Raw genomic sequence first — 17,383 nt, 5'->3', positions numbered from 1 at the left:
TTCCTCCCACTTCTAAAGACCAAGCGAATTATTGAAATAAAATTGTTAGTCCTGAAATGACCTAGTTTGTGTTGTGTGGACGTTAAACCCCATTTCTCTCTCTCTCTCTAGGCGTCTTCACCACGACACTCGCGTATCTGCCACGACCCCCACCAACGTTCAGAGTCCTTATGACGTTGTCATGGCGATGTTACAATGAATTCACCACGATTGCACCACATCCACACGGGGTTCCCAGTGCGCCTGTGGCGATCGTATGGGGTTCTTACTGCGTTTATGGAGTTCTTAATACAACCACGAGGCGACCATGCTTTTCATATGCCACTTGCTATAAAAATAGGTGAGTCAAAGTTCATACACTTTTATAGTCGCCCTGATCACGTGGTAGAAACACTCGTGTAGTCGCGATACACGTGGATGACGTGTGGTAAGAACCCCATGAGCTTTGTTAGAGCGCCGCGGGTTCGCCGATGATCGCCGTTGCCAAGCTAAAAGATCCCAATAGAAAGCGCGGAGAAGTCGCGACGGGCGCGCCGTGCGAACGCGGTATACACTATAATCGCACAGGTCGCGGTAAGAACGCGACTTTTTTCAAGTTTGTAAGTTTTTGGGACACTTTCTCGCGTTTGTCGGCGACCTTGTGCATTTTCTGGTAGCCTTACGGTCACAGCAGCGCATTTATGACCCCAACCAATATGACGGGGGAGTAATGAGACCTTCTTTCAGAGCTGAACTAATGAGTTCGAAACCACCCCACGTACACGGTACTGAAAGGTCTTTAAAGATTAAAAAAACAAAACAAACAAAAAACTTTAGTGTGGTTTTCCTGGGAATCCAATATTGCATTTACTGCTGCATACCAGGATTTGTGTTATATAACTATTATGGATTAAAATATAATTTTAGAAGCCTGCAACACTGTCGGATTTAGATGAAGAGCTATAGACTATTGCACTAATCGTAATCCCCTACCCTCATTCGACTTAGGAAGATGAAAGTGTGTTGTAAACACAAAGGAACAAAGCCGAGGATGATGGATGTTTAAGACAACAATGTATGTAAGAAGGGCTTAAAACAGTGTCAAAAATATTATTCACGTTGACAACAGCACTCCCCCCCCCCTCCCCAATCCCCCAGATGTTGAGGCCGTAGGCTTCAGTCTGCCAAGCCTATACAGGTAAATCCGGCACTGCTACATAATAATAGTGCAGAATTTTGCAACAAGACGCACTAATTGTTTTTAGTGGATTTCATTTGCTTAAACTTAAGCCATGGTTGAATTCTATTACCTCGGATTCTCAACTAATATAATCAAATATAATTTTAAAAATTGGTTATGTGGTTTGACTACAGATCGGGTCAGGGGCTTTTATGTTGAATCCACCTGTGCCAGCTTCACCAAAGCTATTTAAGAACATACCTTCACCAAATTGGCTTAATGTTTGTTGACTTGTATGAACATAATGTACTGACTACAATAAAACAAAACCACAGTAAGAACTAACAAAGCCTGTATTCCAAACCTTTATACAATGCAAATATTTATAAGTGACATGTTGATTTTACGTGTAGATTGTCGTCCACTTGTCTCTCATAAAGACAGAATACAATAACTGGTCAAGTTTCTACATATTCTACAACATTCCTATCTAAAAAATAAGTTGGACTAGTTTGTTAAAGAACCTTCAATGGATCATTTGGAAAAGGCAGAAACACCATGGCCATTTATTCCTGGGAATAACATACTTTCCAAAACATTACATATTCTTATTAATAAGGTCATTTTTGATGTTGTGGATCAGATAATACAGCAATTGATTGGTCTTCCAATGTGACCTGTTCCTGTTCCATGTATATATGGCTAATACCCATTTATATCAATAACTTAATTTCAGAAATTAAATCCAGAATTGATTATAAAGTAGGTAAAAGTTTAAATTATACATTCTGATACATTAATTGATGACCTAACACCTATCAATAATAATGGAACTTTCAACAAATATAAGTATGAAATCTATTCCCATAAACTATTTATGTTAAATGTCACCTTTCCTAAATAAATTATTTTTAATTAGACTGCTGAAAATTTATTTTTGTACAGGCAACATCTGCTAGGAGCAGGCTATGGCACTATGTACAGTAAGTAGATATTTAACATGAATAGAAGAGAAGGCTAAGTATAAAAACACAGCAACAACTAAAAATATAAATGCAACAATATTTATTTTCAATTACAATTCAGCAAGACTATAATAATAAAAATCAGCAATAGTTATAATATCGCAAAAATACAAAATAAATGTTTTCAGTAACAAGAATATAATAATAACAATGGACGGAACTTATTTATGTATAAATTACATAAAAATAATCTTTGTATAATTTTTCTTACAATTGAGCATTGCAAAACAATCTCTTATCAATAACACAGAAATATTATCATTAAGGAATTTTTCACTAATAATACTGATATCTCATTCAATGTATTTCTTATCTTTGGATAGAACATGTCTTATATTTTTTTATAAACATTAACATTTAAGCCCTATCTATTTGACAGGGTAAAAGTGTGACCAAGGTAAACTTAATGTGTTAATTTGTGTGGGTATTTGTTACATTTTAATTTCTTTGCAATGTTGATAGATAACTATTGTGTTCAAAGGACAACAGTTTAATACAAAAATGAAAAGACAATTAGTAATCAAACTCCTTAATCTTTCAAAAGAAAAATTAAATCATATAGATGAACCAAAACAAATGTTAGCTTCTTTAATAATAAAAATATAGAAGACATATTGTTTTTTTAGGAACGGGGCTGAACATTGCATCATCAAAATTTTCAAAATAATTTGTGGATATCCTGTGGTATGTTTGAGAAGCCTGCCAAAGTCATTTGCTTAAATTTTTTTGGGTGTGATTTAAATATTGTCAATTAAATTAAGTTTCGTATGTTAATTGGTTTATTGTAGTATATCTGTCTATATTTATAATATAAGGGTTACAGATAAAGCCAATGTTGGCAATTTAAGCAAAAAAACAAAACTTAAACCAACCTCTGACAAAAGAAAATATAAATAGTATGATCCCCATGGAGCACATGCTTTCAAATGTGCCAACACAAATTCAAACAATAAATCAGTACATACAAACAGTTTAACAACACTCATTAATGTAAACTTGGAATGCTTAGAATTGGTAATGATTGATAAAGATAAGTATCACAAAATTTATCAGATTATGTTAATGCTGCTAGTTTTATTATGTTTTCAGCTCCGCCTACAGCAAACAATCTCCCACCAAGAGCACTATCTAATGCTTGTACAGGTTTCTCCATCTTAATACTACCTAAACTCTGTAATATAATAATAGCCAAATATAAATAGATGACCCTCATTAATTACTTGCACATTAATTTATAAAGCATCAAACAATCAAATTCATTATCACTCTGCTTAACTTGAGCAGAGAATGCTCATTATCAAACTAAATGTTTTGATGTAATTCCAGTTACACCCCAGCTGTATCACCCTTGATCAATTAGAATCAGAGATATTGTTTTCAAATCAGTTTGCTTGGGTTAATGTCTAAGCAGAATATGCCCATCATTTTAAACTCAGACAAGACATTTGTGTAATGAACATCTACAACCAGTTGGAACATTTTACCTTAATTAGAAGCAGAGTTATGGTATCCCAAAAAGTGTGCAGGACAAACAAACCCTTTCCAATAGTCCCCTGTTTTCTTCGAAAGGTTGGGGACAATAAAAGTATCACGAGATAAAATTATAATTTCATAGAACAAATCTGGTTAATTATGTGCAGAACTCTCTTGGAACTTTTTGTTGTAGTTCCAAACAACTATATCGAGCTGTGTAGTATTCAAAGAAATACTAACAACATATTGAGTTACAATAGGGTTCTGACTCACGAAACATTGAACAATCTCAGCAAGTTTTAAAGAAAGGGGAGAGTAAAAACACAGGTGATAAATAGAATCATATATTTGATGTGGAAGAGTAGGGTTGATGCTAATCAGTAGGGTTCATCCATACAATCAATCTGTTTGAACCAGAGTTTATTACATTTTGATGACAAAGGCTGAAAATAACCGATCAGTTTCATCAGACTCCATTCTTATGACCAGTTAAACAATTCCAGCAACTTTTAAAAATTAATCTCTAAAACTCTGATCTGTTGAGGGATTACTAGGTCTCGGTGACAAGGGCAATAATTCTGAAAATACTTGATTTGTGACTGTTTCCATTTAGTCTAAGAGAAGCTGGGGGGAAAAAAGAAATCACTCAAAATGCTTAACTAACCATTTCTGAAACTTTGTGAAAATCAGTTAAAAACTTTACTGTACTCTCTCTCTCTGGGGTCAGAATGACCATGGACAAAAAAAAAAAAAAAAGGTCCATGGTATGACTAGTATGAGTATTGCAGTATATGTTATCAACGATCATAATTATTTCAGTGACAATAAAAATGGAATTACTTTTGGGAAAATACTCAAAAATTTGCTGAAAATTTTTTAACAACTTAACTCTATACAGTGGGTATGAGCATGACAAAGTTCATTATCAATGATTATATGTGAGGGGAAATAACTCTGTAAAATACTTAAAGGTGATAAAGATGCATCATGTAAATATAGATGCATTATCTAAATAAAGAGCTAGTAGATAACGAAAATATTGAAAAATTCATTCAAATTACTTTATTCTGAGCAAAGTTATGACTGTTTGAAGTTTTGGAGCATAAAATCTCGATTAATCATTTTATTGTTAAATTTTTAAATCTCGCAGCTGTTCTAATGCATTTGAATCTCGGTCATCCGATAGTCTACAGAGTTGATTATACACTTGTTATATGAATACATGTCTAAATAATATTTTACATAACATTTGAAGCAAAAATAAAGACCTGCAATAGGCAGATTTAGCTCTTACATAATGTTTCTTTAACCATTTCTGAAAATTTGAGAAAATTAATTGAGACCTGTCCTCTCTGGGAAGAGATTATGTTTCAGAACAGTAACATACTTTGATCTACAAGTTAGTACAAGCAATCAAGAGCCATAACTCTGTAAAAACTAGTGAGATAATGCTCAAAATCAATCTATTGAAAAAGTTTTTTTTTACCCAGATACTCACTATCCATGAAACTTTGATTAAAAATCGATAGAGTGAATGCAAGAAACTGGGGACGGACATGAGGGCATATCTAAATATGAAAAACTTACAGTGCCATTTGTGATATTAATTGCTTGAGCACTATTGGTTCCACTACCTCCTGCTAATATAACATCATTATCACAGAACTGAGTACAGTACAGAAAGGCACCATCTGGTGCATCAGGATATTCAATATTCTTTTCTAATTTACCATCTGTATAATTCCATATTTGTAGAGCATGATTTGATGTCCATGATCCCGTTAATATCTTTAATCCCTGAAATGCATACTCATCATTACATTGCAGTTTTTATTAGAAAAATTATGGAAATAAATCATCTATATGGTAAATTATTAACAGATCTGCCTAATTGTTTATTAAAATTTCTTTTGTTATTCATCTAAACTAATGAATGAACAATGTCATAGTACAAACACATTCTACAATACATGTTTTAAATTCTCTCATTCTCCCGCCAGGAAATGTAATAGATGTAATTTAAAAGAAATTTGTCAAAACATTAATCAAAGCTTTGTTTTTTTTGCCCTACATGTATGTGAAATTTTTCTTTTGCAGAATATAAGGCATGAGAATATAGTATATTAAATAATTTTACCTTCATATCTAAACTATCTCCACAGATATGTGGGCCCCAGATAGTTCTTTTCACACCATCAACTGATCTAGAATCCCATATCTACAAAAGTTACATAAATCATGTACCACAGTTATCTCCCTTGACGCACTATTTTTAATGTATAATTAAAGTAAAGATGTGAAATAAAAATCAAATGGAAGAGATTTCTAATTAAATAATAAATGTAAGTACCATGATTAAGATTTATCTACTCCTAAAATTGATTAACTGTATGGGGACAATGTTTTATGAACAGTTGCTTCAGGTTCATTGAATGAAGTGTTGACTCACTAACAAGGGGGTACCAGGTTTCATTTAGGTGTTGCCTTAGAAAGTTCCTCAGGATTTTCCACACAGGTTTCTAGTTGTTAGTGATACAGGATAGGGGGCCTGGCAAGGAATAGAACCTAGTTGCTCAGATGGTATGAAAAACCAAGGTGTAAACAGTCTACAGACCAGTAAAGTTGACAAACAAACTACAGGGGCTCAACTTTATCTCCAGTGATAGAATTTGCATATATATATTGCAGACAGTCTTTTTTTCTTTTAAATTTATAATATCAGATTATACCTTTAGATGATTTTCCCAGCCTCCAGTAATAAATATATGGTTGTATTCTGGGTGAAATTTTAAAGCAAATACTCTTTGTGAGCATCCCATACAAGACATTTCATTGGATGGTTTTGAATTATTGCAACCATCATAGGTTCTTAGTAACTAAAAAGACAAGAATCAAATAAACCCATTAAGTAAATTGAAACTAAATGATCTTTAAAAACAACACAACCGAGAACGGAAAGTTATAACCAGCGGTTGCCAGGTATAAGATACGCCCACATTTTGCAAGAGATGGATAGAGAAGGAGCTAAAAACAAAGCGATTTTTCGTACAATCAGGGGCCATATTCCAGAAAGTTATGGTCTGGTGAAATGTGCAAATATCGAAAGAGACTGAGATTTTTGGGATATATTTAAGTTTCATCAAAATCGGATAAAAACTGTGACCTCCAGAGGGTCCACAACCTTTGTATTACATACTTTTACACAATTTGCGTAGAAAGAGCGGGCATTTTGTTGGGCAGTGAAGTTTTGATTTTCCCAAAATTCTATTTCAACCTTCATTATGGTGGAATGGTGATATATTTAAACGTTTTTCAAAATCAGATAAACATTATGACCTCAAGAGAATCCACAAGCTAAAGAACAGGGGCCATCATCCAGAAAGTTGCAGTTCGATATGTGCGAATATAGAAAGGAACCAAGATCTTTGGGTTATAAACATACATTTTAAGTTTCATCAAAATTGGATAAAAATTGTGACTTCTAGAGGGTCCACAACCTTGTTATTAATACTTCTGCACTATTTCTGTACAAGGAGCGACCATGCATATCAAGTTTTATCAAAATCGGATAAAAACTGTGATCTCTAGAGTGTCCACAAGCTAAAAACGTGATTTTTCATACAAACAGGGGCCATAATCCATGAAGTTTCAATCTGATACATGCCAAATTGCCAATATCGATAGGAACCAAGATCTTTTGGAGATAAACCGATATTTAAAGTTTCGTCAAAATCGGATAAGAATTGTGACCTATAGAGTGTCCACAAACAAATTGTGGACGGACGGACGACAATATACGTCCACATGAAAATGTGGGTGTATAAAAATTGTGACCTATAGATAGACTGTCCACAAACAAATTATGGACGGACGAACAGACGTCCGGAAGGACAGGGGCGACGGGATAATACGTTCACATGAAAATGTGGGCGTATAAAAAATTAAATGTTGATGTTTTATCTAAAGGGATATTCCATAAACTATATAATATAATTATTACCTCAAGTGTTTTTGTATCATAATATCTAACAGATAAATCTTTTCCAGCAGTGCAGAAGTTATAACCATCTAAACAAAAATCTAAACAGTTGATTTCATTCCCCTTTTCTGAAATAACAAATATCATCAACAAATCGCTAAATTCAACAATATTATTTTTTTTATTCATTGAGGGAATTACCTTCTTATCTTCTCTTATTGCAAATCTGTATTAGTTTCATCTATGCTCAACCTGAAACGTAAATAATCTCCCAACAAGCATTATATAGATTAATGATAGAACTGGAAATATTATTCAATATTCTTACCAGATATTATTTCTTTACATGTTCCATCCTCTATATTACAAGCATAGACTATACCATCGGCAGTACCAGCCATTAATACAGTTGGATCTTTTGGGTGATAACGTAGTGTCATGACAGGTAAACCACCATGTCGAGACTTCCGCAATTCTTTAATCAATTGACCAGTTTTCGGTGATAAAAGCTGAAGCAAAAAAAAAACATTCTATGTAATAATTTGTGCTTAAAGCTCAAAAGCATTGGGATTTGTGAGGGTAAAAGTGGTGGAGTCTATTATTGATGCCAAATTTTGATAACAATTTTTTTTTTTCATCGCAGAAAAATCATAGTTTCAAAACAAACAGAAATACCTTTAAACACTGCCCTGCACTTTTGGAGACACCTAAGGTCAAAATTTGGGGGGGTGGCAGTTGTAAAATAATACTGTACTTGTTGTAAAAAAAATAATAAATGACTTACAAGTATTCCACCATTACCAGTACCAACAGCTAGATATTGACCATTATAATTATACTGTAGACAATATGTACCACCACTGTAACTATCTAAACTTACTTCTTTTAGTAATTCTACTTTACTAAATGTACTAGGATATTCGTTACCTGATAATAACCAAACAAAAAATATTTTTAATGTTCTAATAAAGATAAAGCTAGTTTTAAGAAATAACTGATTTTGTATTCCACATGATCAACACAGTAAGAAATCTTTATAAAGAAAATATTTATTGAGCTTGCCCCATCAATAATTGAAATAACACATCTGATCAATCCACTTCAATACTTTGTTTTAACTGGAATCAAGGAAGTTTAAACCTTTCTAAACTTTTTTTTCCATTTACCATACATTGTGGAGTAGGTCATAGGTTCTTATCCTTTCTCCAGAAATAAGGTTTGATATGATAAAGATGAAGCTCTTTTTGATATTGATTTAGTGAGGTTAAAAATATTTTCATGTGAAAAATTGAATTAAAATATGACATCACTTTCATATTTGTCACATTTCCAGTATTGTTCATTATAGAGATCATTTTGGGACTAACATATATATTATATCTTTATATTTCAACAATTCACTTGCATGCATTGATCTTTGAAGTGGGAGGAAACCAAAGTACAACTTTACACCTTTGTCATATAGACCCTACAAACCTGGAAACAAACCTATCATTTGCATAACTAGGTACTATGATCGGCCACCCACCTCCATCCTATTATACAACAAAAGGGAAAGGGGGAATCGAAACCAAGCCAGTTGACTCATGATACAACGTGCACAGGCAACCATTCAGCCATCCACCCCTATATACCATATTAAAAATTACTAATATAATTGAGACACTAACAAGGCTATCGTTACATAATAAAATTTTACTAACCTTCACTTATTGATTGTCCAGCTACTAAAGCCTGTTCTAATTGTCTTCTAGCCATTTTATACAACTGTCTTCTCTCTTGCCAGACTCTTGTCTCTACCTTCCTTGAATCTTATAAATGTTTTCTCTTATCTATAAATTACCACACAAGAAACTTGTCAAACCAGTTTTCTAAAGAATATAATCAATTCTGGGGAGATCTCCTGAAAGATTATGTCACCAACAAAATCAGATTTTCAATTGAAACTAAAGAATGCGACAAACCTTGTCAATATTTTACACTGATCAATCAATATTAATTTCCAACAAAATGGCTTCAAGAAAATCCTTTTAAACATGTCTATTGATATCAGGTAAATCAATTTAATAGCATGCAATAATTAACATCAAGTATAATAAAAGACCAAGGATTGCACACAGAAATAACCATAATGAACTAAAGAATAGATTTTATTATTCATTTAATGTTAAAAGTATTCTGAGCAGGTCAATTATCTGAGAATGACTGTAAGTCTAATGTATTAATAATACTCTAACATATAATGAAAGTTTGAAATAGCCATTGATCGATTCACATGCAGTTTAAATTGGATCTATGGAAATGACAATAAATCAGTTCATAGAAAGAACCACAATATAATTTTTAAATCCAATTAATATTTTATAGCTTTATTGAATTCTACTTCTACCGGTAGCTTGCATGTAAAAGATAAAACTAAAAAAAAAAATATTAAATGAAGGAAATCCTTACAATTAATTTTACATACATTTAAATGCATTGAAGTATTTCTATTTATAATATTTCATGCATAATTTTTAGTATACTTACAATACTTATTTGCAATTTTATAAAAACATTACTTTTTCTCAAACAAACTATACTCTTTGGTGGTAATGACGATATACTAGCTGGAATACACTACTATACCATATATTTAACTACACTGCCTAGAAGAGACAGGTGCTGAATAATAAAACAACAGTAATGTCACTAATCTAATACCTAAATCACAAACTATATAGGTAACCTGCCAATATTAATGGCTTGTATAAATATTAAGATAGACCATTACTACTGCCCATCAATAATCCATTGTTAAATATGACTATTTGGCATGCGATTAGAATATATCAGTGGATTACCAGTTAGTTGACCTTATGACTTCTTGACTACAGATTAAAAAGGAAAACAATAATGCTCCAGATTTAATACCTGTAATAGCTACTTATTTTATTTTAGACTCTCAGTTAACAGTAATGCAATACTGACCATATGCCAGAATGTATTAATATTCCTAAATTGTTGTAAATTGGAGGTCAAAATTTACTTGAATCTGTAAATATTTTTGTAATGAATGGAAAAAAAAACCATAACTAAATTATTACTGAAAGCCCCAACAATCCAACATACCAGAATAAAAGTTACATTCAGAGTCAGTTTAGGGATTGAACTGATCAATAGTACTTTATTCAAAAAACTTTTCTAGTCCACTCTCCCTCATTGTGTTCCAAAGGCTTGGCGAATCAAATTGCTTATCTCTGCTTACCCTAAGCAGAAAATGCTCATCATCGAACTTGGTCAAAGCATTCACCTAATGAGAGAGAGAGAGAAATGGGGTTTTATGTTCACTTGACACATACTAGGTCATTTCATGACTAACATATGGTTCAATTTTATTTCAATAATTTACTTGCGCATAGGGGTCTTTAGCAGTGGGAGGAAACTCAAGGACCCGGAAAAAAAAACATGAGGTTGGATAGGCGACCACACTCCTTGTCACGTACTAGCGGGAATCAAAACCATGCCACTTAACTCAATGACAGACTTTCTGATCCAACGCGCCAACCCTTCGGCCATCCATCCCCATTTCTCTTAATGTACAATCATATCAAATTTAGGACATTCAAAACTTTACATTTGTTTCTCTTCATTTCTGTTTTCATACTGCCATCTTTATGTGTAATACTACAGATGAATCCAATCTATTCTTTTTAAAGGTTCTTTTATATTAGACATACTTTATTCATTAAAAACAAACTGTTTACATTAAATCATTTAAATTTTTTTACATTTTAAACTGCATGTGACTGATCTCATTTGCTGTGCCTTTAGTTCAGCTTGAAATTAAAGAAATATCAATGTAATTCTTATCCATCAAACTTAATAGTAAATGCAGGAGATTCGTGCAACACATAAAACAAAGAAACAATTTATCCAGAAGACAAACTAAAGGACAAGCCACATAGCTAAGACAGACATTAAGTAAGTAATAAATTATTAAAGCACTATCCAATCATTTAAACAGCCATCTCATGTTACCTAGAGATTAATATATAAAATAATTAGTAGGATCAATCGCACCTCATATTAGTTAAGAAGTAGTATCAACAGATATGGCGGCAAATGTTGAATCACATTTTCCTGAAAATCACTATTATTCAACCACTGTTTTGAATTCACGACTACTATACAAGTTATTCTATTTTGTAATTTAGATATATTTTCAATGGATAGTGATAATCTATAGTACCATATAGTCAAAGTTATTAAGACTTTATAGGATTACCAAAAATACTTTACAGGATTACCAAAAATACTTCAATTTTTCAAAATAACTATTTTTTTAAAATATTATTCACTATGTTCCTGATTAATCTGTTCAATCATTTTTTTTCTAAATATCATAGATCTGTATACTCACAAAAATTTATTTGAAGAATTTAAAAATTATCAACATATCTAGTTGCATATTCCAGTTTTAAAATATCAAAATACTATTCTGCTCTGTATGTCATTTATAGAAATGTTTTATCATTATATTAGCCACATGAACTTACATGCCAAACAGAGGATCAGGTTTATTCAAATAAAGATAATATCTCACTTAACAAGTGCCTTCATGTGAACAACACTCATTGTCAAGTATATAATACTGTATTCAATACCTTAAAATAAATCAAACAGGTATATTGTGCTTACATATGTATATATCTCAGCTCTATTCAGTCTTGTTCAGACTTGCACTATATCTACAATGGCAATTGGCAAAGACTATAATAAAGCATTGAATCAGTATTGATACTAATGCACACTATTTAATTTTTTGCCAGGGACAATGTCATACCCCCCCAAAAGGTCATAAGTAGTCATAACATAGTATGCATCAACCTTCTTGTCAAATAAATTTTTAATGGTACAACATATGAAATCAACAAGCTCCTATCAACATCAATAGAAACTACAGACCCGAGAACCTTAAAGAAGATGGTCCATGTAATTTCATATAATTCTAATAGATAGATAATGATTAAAGCGCCTCAAATATATTTAGGCACCCTCCCATATCCACAATCTTGACCATACTTTTATGGTGTAATGGTGATATATTCAAACTTTTTTTTTAAATTGGATAAAAATTGTAAACTCTAGAGGGACCACAAGCTAAAAGCGTGATTTTTCGTACAATCTGGGGCCATAATCCAGAAAGATAGTCTGATATGTGCAAATATGGAAAGGAACCAAGATCTTTGGGTTGTAAACATACATTTCAAGTTTCATAAAAATCAGATAAAAATTGTGACCCCAGAGTGGCCACAAGCTAAAAACTTGATTTTTTGTACAATCAGGGGCCATAATCCATGGAGTTACTGTCAGATACATGCCAATTTGTATACCTCCACATGAAAATGTTGACGTATAAAAACGGATAAAAATTGTGACCTGTAGAAGCAGGGGGTCCACAAGCTAAAAACGTGATTTTTCGTACAATCAGGGGCCATAATCCTGGAAGTTGGGATCCGATATACGTGAATTTCAAAAGAAACCAAGATCTATGGGATATAAACATATATTTTAAGATTCATCAAAATCGGATAAAAATTGTGATGTCTAGAAGGTCCACACCCAACCTTGGTATATACTTTTACTCTTTTGAGTACAAGGAGTGGCCTTTTTCACTTTTTGTCGGGTAGTTTCAGCCCGATTTTCATGAACTTCGAACTCAACCGTCATTATAGTGTAACAGTGATATATCTAAATGTTTTTCAAATCGGCTAAAAATTGTGACCTTTAGAGGGTTCACAAAATGTAAAAAAACACAATTATTCGATAAATTAGTAATTCAGAATGTTAGGGTCCGATATGTACGAATATTGAAAAAAAAAACCAAGATCTTTGCGTTATAAACATACATTTCAAGTTTCATCAAAATCAGATACAAATAGTACCTGTAAAGTTCAGCTCGAATGTAGGTCTCATTTTACTTGCCCTGCACAGGGCGAGCGTAATGAGACCTATGATCAGAGTTGAACTACCTGTCCCTATTCTGCTGTAGACGTAGAGTGTCCACAGCAAACAAATTGAGGACGGACTGGGGCGGCGACATATACAATGTAGACGTATAAAAATTAAAGGCTCAATACCACTCTAGTTGAAACTGAATAATATGTCCCAATCTTTATTCTGGTCAACAAATTGTACTATTTTACAATCCGTATAGTGCCGCTGTCAGGGCAAAATTTCCCTCATAGCACACTATATGGAATGCCCGTTTTCATTAGCCCAGTTCGGAGCAGTAGGACGTTAAACCCCATTTTATTTCATTTCAGTATAGGCCTACCGTATGTTTGAATGTTTTGACAAGATTTATTTAGCCTAAATTACAATGTTTTGAGAAGGATTTGAAGCAAAATTATGACAAATTAATTAGTTTGAATATGTGTTTAGTCCTATTATAATACCATAAATCACCCAGTTTGTACACAGGAATGTATCTTTAAATAGGCATAGGTACATGTACTATTGGATTGCTATGATAATATTAAACAAAGTCTCGGATACCGTATGTCCAATTAAATGGCATGGGTGCTAAATATTTAAGAAAAGATTTTTATTGACTCATCTTAAACAGGTAAACACAATATCAATATGCATTGCACATCGTCATAACATCACAACAATATTCATAAAATTTAGGTTACCGGTACAATAATTTACATACCTGTAATTAATTAAGAAATAGATAGATATGGTATATCAAGGTTGTGGACCCTCTAGAGACCACAGTTTTTATCCAATTTGGATGAAACTTTAAATATATGTTTTTATCATTAAGATCTTGGTTCCTTTTGATAATTATTAACATTAGTGTTACTTTGCTCTTATTTTTTGAAAAAATTTTCACAAGTTGATTTCCTTTATTTTGTTAATGTAGAATGGTAACGAACTGCTCTTTTCATTTTCTTTGTTTTATTTGTTTCGTTTGAATTTGATTTATCTGTTTAGTTTTTGATTGTTTAATTTTTGTTAATGAAGTTGATTCTTTTAAACTTCGTTTTTATTTTTGAACTCTACTTGGTGTAGGTGTTCATCAGGTAATACCTCGACTGAGTTCAATATTGAGATTAGCCGGTTGATTTGTTGGATATAAACCTTTGAATAATAGCACCTAACAGGCAGCTGTGTTTAATTATGTTCTCCTGATTTTGATTGTTTCTGTGTGTTTGAAGTATATGTTTGTGATATGCGCTTAGAAACACTTCACGTGTAATGAAGCGCTATATAAATCGAACAATAATAATAATATTCCAATTAATTGATGATACAAATTTCATCTTAAAACACCTAATTTAAAAAATTGGAAAAATTCAACTAAATGATTTGAAAAGCCTGACGTATTAAAGCTTTTCAAATGTGACTTGGATTTAAAATATTTTTGAACCCTGTGGACAAGTAAAATAGGATTTAATGGATAATTTACACAACAGGTTAGACACTAACACATCTAGTACTTAGAATAAGGCTATTTTTTATTTTCTGGAGCTGTCAAGCCAGCAAGAGTGTATTGTCCCTTTAAAAACGTGATTTTTCGTACAATCACAGGAGTCTGACCTTCTATCCGTATATTTATGCATACACCATGTCCAACCAGACAATATATAATTGTATATTGTATATTGTCTGGTTGGACATGGTGTATGCATATATATATATATATATATACGGATAGAAGGTCAGACTCCTGTGGTACAATCCATGATTCAAGTTTTGTCAAAATCGGATTAAAATTGTGATCTGCAGTGTGATAACAAATAAAATGTTACAAATGTTACACACAGGGGACTGCAGGGGAGACGACAATAGGTCCACATAGACCTACTACTATATACTACTGTACTACTTACTAACACATGAAAATGTGGGCGTGTAAAATTAACTGAGACTGAGATTCAGATTGAGAAGCCAAAGCAAGCAACGTTTTCAATGCAGGCTATAGTCTTATTACGATATATTTAGATAAGGGTTTGGTGTCTATTTCACCATTCATGTAGCAGTTATCTGAAATTATGACATGTATAAACTGTAAACGCTTCATAGATCGGCCACTGACACTTAGCAACTCAAGCAGACGAATTTTAACTCTTAATAGATCTTTCCATTTCCGTTTTATGATGTAACGGATTCACATGCGCACAAAAGCCGGAAATCGGACTTGCAAAAAGAACGAGAAATAAAAAGAGAGGATTACGGTCAAAAATAAAAAAGCTTATTATTTATTTGGCGAAACGATATAGCCTGCTATTAAAAATTCGGCATGGTTTCTGCTGACAGCTATCTTATTATTCAATTTTTATCCAGGGATATTATACTACGAAAACCTAATCGATAATCTATTTTTCTTATTTACGCCGTATTTATTTACATTTCGTTTAACGTTTTATGTAATTTTGAACCGTAGTCTGTAATTTGAAGCACCCATATGACCTGTTTTACCAATTTATACCTCGTTCGTTACAGTAAGAGCCTTGACATAATGGAGGCTATTGTGCCATGATATTATGATTCTTCGATGTTGTTGATATATATAGACAATATTAGCTGTATAACTTCCACAATAAACTAGGCATATCACAATAGACTAGTATTTACACATAGTTTTGTGTCTGTGCCGCGGTCACCCTTTTACCAGGAAGAATAAAATGGAGATTCCTTCTTAAACGCCACTTTTTTGAATGTTCTCACCGGGCATTTAAGGCTTTACAAGGTCAAAAAAGAAAACGGCTCATACAGACCTAATCAGATAGATCTTAATACTAATAATAGTCCCATAATATCGCCGATATAGCTTGTGTATTTAGTTTAGCGTACAAACTAAACAAGAACTGTTTCAAAATTACAGTCTCCTCTGACTTAATCTGCCTGATTGATATAGAATTTACTCATCACTTTCATTGACATTAGAGGCCTAGTCCTTTAATTTTGAAGAGCATACACACACACACATTTCGTAAAGATGGCAACAAAAAGAGATGTCCGAATTCTGCTTGTTGGAGATGGTAAGATTTCTAAATTAATAGTTAGTAGTAAGTGTAGGGGGACTACACCTCACGCAAACAATTAGTGAATTACACAAGACAAATCTACGGACAAGACACACTATACAGAAATCACAAACAGTCAATATACGCACATACATACAATATCAGATCAAGTGAATGGATCCGGGAGGTGGGGGGGGGGGAGTGGTGGATAGCCGAATGGTTAGCGTGTGCACATTTTATCATAAGGTCTGTCATTAAGTCAACTGGCGTGGTTTAGATTCCAGTTGAACGTGAAAAGGAGTAGGGTCTCCTGTCTAACTTTGTAGGTTCACTCAGGGTCCTCTGGTTTCCTCCCCCTGCTGAAGACCCCTATGCCCAAGCTAACCATATGTTAGTCCTGAAATGATCTAGTTTGTGTCGAGTGGATGTTAAACCCCATTTCTAAAACAACAAAAGAATGGATCCAGGGTTTCTCTTCCCAAAGGCTGTTGATGGTGCATTAAGCAACTATTAATGGAGTCTGCATTTCTGTGTTAAAAATTAGGATGGATTCCTCATTCCAAAATATTGCTCAGGCACTACAGTGGAAATTTCATATACAGTATGAACACAGAACAATTTGCTTAGTGGGCAACAATCTTTAGACTAAATTTGATCTTATTAAATTAAAAAGGTTATCTTTTACCAAATCCACTATCACTTTGATAGCAACAAGTGATTTATGTTG

The 17,383-nt window shown here is 32.9% G+C and overlaps 2 protein-coding genes across 10 annotated transcripts in view; one reads left to right on the top strand and one right to left on the bottom strand.

The window, feature by feature from the left end:
• Positions 1-1,511: 1,511 nt before the first annotated feature.
• On the bottom strand, positions 1,512-15,764 carry LOC126811489 (guanine nucleotide-binding protein subunit beta-4). Of its 8 annotated transcripts, XM_050537150.2 has the most exons (10): positions 12,039-12,124; positions 10,166-10,300; positions 9,340-9,539; positions 8,421-8,563; positions 7,965-8,145; positions 7,658-7,764; positions 6,387-6,533; positions 5,795-5,875; positions 5,245-5,454; positions 1,512-3,355 (listed from the first exon to the last, which is right to left on the bottom strand). In XM_050537150.2, the coding sequence occupies exons 3-10, from the start codon at positions 9,392-9,394 to the stop codon at positions 3,239-3,241; spliced, it is 1,041 nt and encodes a 346-aa protein (XP_050393107.2). In that variant the 5' UTR covers positions 9,395-9,539; positions 10,166-10,300; positions 12,039-12,124; the 3' UTR covers positions 1,512-3,238. The 8 variants fall into 8 exon arrangements, with proteins under 8 accessions (XP_050393107.2, XP_050393108.2, XP_050393109.2 ...); XM_050537151.2 differs by lacking the exons at positions 10,166-10,300; positions 12,039-12,124 and adding an exon at positions 15,520-15,764; XM_050537152.2 differs by lacking the exons at positions 10,166-10,300; positions 12,039-12,124 and adding an exon at positions 15,520-15,764 and having other exon boundaries at positions 9,340-9,468.
• Positions 15,765-16,123: 359 nt separating this feature from the next.
• LOC126811484 (mitochondrial Rho GTPase 1) overlaps positions 16,124-17,383 on the top strand; it is a 28,739-nt gene continuing 27,479 nt past the window's right edge. For both annotated transcript variants that reach the window (XM_050537142.2, XM_050537141.2), the window contains exon 1: positions 16,124-16,671. In XM_050537142.2, the coding sequence (XP_050393099.2) occupies positions 16,629-16,671 (43 nt within the window). In that variant the 5' untranslated portion in view covers positions 16,124-16,628. The remainder of the gene's footprint in view (positions 16,672-17,383) is intronic.

Source organism: Patella vulgata, chromosome 2 (assembly GCF_932274485.2).
Source record: "Patella vulgata chromosome 2, xgPatVulg1.2, whole genome shotgun sequence".
NCBI classification, from domain to species: Eukaryota; Metazoa; Mollusca; class Gastropoda; family Patellidae; genus Patella; species Patella vulgata.
This window is presented reverse-complemented; position numbering and strand designations above follow the sequence as displayed.

What these genes read in the sequence shown, in the direction of transcription:
- LOC126811489 (XM_050537151.2), bottom strand. Translation starts at nt 9,394, where the DNA reads ATGGCTAGAAGACAATTAGAACAGGCTTTAGTAGCTGGACAATCAATA. An exon ending in GCTGGGAAAATCATCTAAAG is followed by an intron (nt 5,876 to 6,386) that starts GTATAATCTGAT and finishes TAACTTTTGTAG; the next exon opens with ATATGGGATTCTAGATCAGT. An exon ending in GAGATAGTTTAGATATGAAG is followed by an intron (nt 5,455 to 5,794) that starts GTAAAATTATTT and finishes TATGCATTTCAG; the next exon opens with GGATTAAAGATATTAACGGG.